The sequence below is a fragment of the Triticum aestivum genome, chromosome 7D (genome assembly GCF_018294505.1).
Source record: "Triticum aestivum cultivar Chinese Spring chromosome 7D, IWGSC CS RefSeq v2.1, whole genome shotgun sequence".
Taxonomy (NCBI): Eukaryota; Viridiplantae; Streptophyta; class Magnoliopsida; order Poales; family Poaceae; genus Triticum; species Triticum aestivum.
Genome location: NC_057814.1, coordinates 523,595,717 through 523,598,645, shown reverse-complemented (window position 1 = coordinate 523,598,645; position 2,929 = coordinate 523,595,717). Strand labels below are relative to the sequence as shown.

Here is a 2,929-nt window from a genome sequence, read left to right as displayed (position 1 = left end):
CCTTGGGTTGCCGGCGGCCATCTCTGACGAGACGTTGGGCATGGGTTGCAAGACACGGGAGGAAGAGAGAGTTGTTGTGTGCGGCACAGAGCGAGCCATCGGTGTAGTGAAAAACACGTGAAGGGATAAGGTAGAAGAAAAGCGCGCGGTGTGGTGTGCTCCAAGTGCACATTGGTTGTGTTGCGAGAGCTGCACGAGCGAGCGACGTGGCGCAGTGTTGAGCAACGGACCAACACGGATCCGACGACCCATGCGCGACCAGCGGGAGGTTGTGGATGGTGGACCAAACAAGATAATTTCCGTTTTGTTAACATGATCTTTTATCCTCCCGTAAAAAAAATGATCTTTTATCCTTCTTGTGTTAGCATAACTTATTAGAGCATCTCCAATAAATGCATAAAAGTTTCGCGCGCTAAAATAGTTTTAGCGCGTCATTATACCACTTTTAACGTGCCGTACCTAATATTGGTTTAGTAGATGCTTAAAAACGCGCGCCCAAAAAACACGCAGTGCAAATTGTGAAGCGCGCGCAATCCAGCGCCCCAAATTTACAGCTTCAGATAACGCTTTTTAGCGCATGGCCAAACCTTTTTTATGCGTGCACTATTTTACGGTTTCTGCTGGAGCTGTTCGTCGACCAAAAAACCCGAATTTTAGCGCGCGGAGCAGTTTTTGTGCGCTTGTTGGAGTTGCTCTTACTTCATTCGTTTTTAGACTTTCAGAGAACTGTTTTAGGCACTGTAAATGCCTACAACATCTTATAAAAATGAACAGAGAGAGTACTATGTTAAATGCTGCCAAAATTTCAAAATCCTATACACGAACACTAGTCAGACGGATCAATTCACGGCGCACGACGGGAAGACCCAGACCGGGGGCGGCCACTTCCAGAGCAGGTCGCGCGCCGCGCCTCGCGGTGACCTGTAGCTGCCGTCGGCGAGGTCGAGCACACCGACGTCCGGCGCCACCTCGCGGCACCTGTCGTGCGACCACGGCCCGTCATCTGTGAAGTAGACGCAGTTGCCCCTCAGCTCCGGGCAGTCGTCCACCGGAACGCACAGCGACGCGTTCTTCCCCAAGAACAGCGCGCGCCCGGCCAGGATGCCAGCGCGGCCGTTCGTGCTGTCCACCGGCGCCCACCGACCACCGATCAGCTCGAAGAACTCGGCCGCGACGGTCGTGTACCCGACGTGCTCCGGCCGGGGCTCCCACGCGTACTGCGCGTGCGCTGCGTCCCTGAGCCGGTGGACCTGGAGTAGGCGCCCTGGCGAGAGCTCCACGAGGTATCTACTGCACGCCGCCGACATGGAGCACGCGCGCCCCGAGCAGCAGCAGCACGGCGGCGCGATGGCCTTCCGGGTCGGCGTCGTGTCCGCCGTGACGTCCACGTCCCATGCCTCAACGCGCCCCGCGGAGTCCATCGCGTACACCAGTTGCCGCTCGCCGGCGCTAGCCGTGGAGGACGCACGCACGGCGTCCGCCCAGCGGCGCGAGGGCGTGTCGAGCAGCGTCCACGTCGTGTCGCCGGCTCGGGCGATGGCGATGCGGGACAGAGGCTGGCAGATGAGCATGACGGCGTAGCCGCCCGATCCCGGCGCGGCGGTATGCCCCTCCCGCGGCGCGGACACGAGTATGGCCTTCTCGTAGAGCTCGTACCGGAGCCTGTCCGGCGCAAAGGACTCCGGCGGGACGAGCACAGTCGCAGCCTCGTCGCCTTCATCGTCGGCGAAGCAGCACCGGAGGCTGTAGCTCACGACGCGGCCGTCCGCGTCGCGGCTGGCGTGGACGAAGGGGAGCGTGTCGGGCGGCGGGAGCGGAACCTGCGCCCCGGTGAGCGGGTTGAGGAGGTGCAGCTCGGAGGCGGCGTCGGCGGTGACGAGCCACCCGGCGGGCGACGATCCCACGCAGAGGCGGTCTGATATAGCCGGGGCCGGCTGCGGGACAGCGTACGCCCTGCCGTCGGAGAGGCTCAAGAACCGCGCCTCCTCCGAGGACGTGCCACCACCGCGCCGCCGGCGCGCGGTCGGGTCGAAGGGGAGCATGAGCCACGGGGACGGCACAGGCACGGCACGGGGCTGCAAGGCGCTGGCGGCCGACCACCACGCGGTGCATACGGCGGGGAAGCGGAAGCGGTCCGGCACGGGGAGGCGAGCGAGGACGGACTCGAGGAGGTCGCCCGGTAGGTCCGACCACGAGCAGCCCGGCCCCGTCCCGATGGTGCCGACGAGCTCGCTCATGACCACCATTGGCACAGCACGCAACGCACAGCACAGGCTCGCAGCTTGATCACACGAGGAGAGGAAGAGGAGGGAGCAGTTGAGTTGGGCTCTTGGGATCGTGACTCATGAGAAGCAACTTATTAACGCGCCATTCCTCGGAATCCTCGGCGTCGTCGTCGTCGCGTGCCCCATACTGCTCCCCATGTGTTTCCTCTCCCCTCGCATGCCGCGGGCGGAAGCGGCCGGGGTCAGGTCAGAAACTAGCGGTGGTGGCAGTACAGCGGCTCTGACCGGCTTGACGGCAGTCTCGGGGGAGAACGGCGACGGGAATATACGTTCGGCCGGTCGGCCGCGACGGCGGAGACACGGTGGGCGCTAGTGGTAAGGTCTCGCCGGGTTGGTCAGAAATTAGAATACTGTTGTTGCGGGAGACTCTTTTTTCTTTTCTTTTACAAACACGGTCTTTTATTGAGTTTGTTTTTCAAACACGGTTGATGTACGTGTGATAGTGATGGGAAAGATCCTTCATCCCCTTTCCCTCCCTCGTGGCTCGCGCGGGCGGCTCCGGAGGAGAAACCTAGCCGCCCCGAGCACCCCTCCTCCCCCTGATCCCTGGCCACCGTCGGCGCCGGCGGCGGTGGCGCGCCCCGACGGGATTTCTTCATGCTGGGGAGTCTCGTCAAGTGGGCGGCGCAGTGGTAGTCTCCGGT

At 62.0% G+C, this 2,929-nt stretch overlaps 1 protein-coding gene across 1 annotated transcript; it reads right to left on the bottom strand.

Moving 5' to 3' along the window:
* Positions 1–804: 804 nt before the first annotated feature.
* On the bottom strand, positions 805–2,702 carry LOC123170098 (uncharacterized). Its single transcript, XM_044587941.1, has one exon. It carries the CDS (start codon positions 2,244–2,246, stop codon positions 840–842), a length of 1,407 nt encoding a protein of 468 aa, XP_044443876.1. The 5' UTR covers positions 2,247–2,702; the 3' UTR covers positions 805–839.
* Between the last annotated feature and the right edge of the window lie 227 nt (positions 2,703–2,929).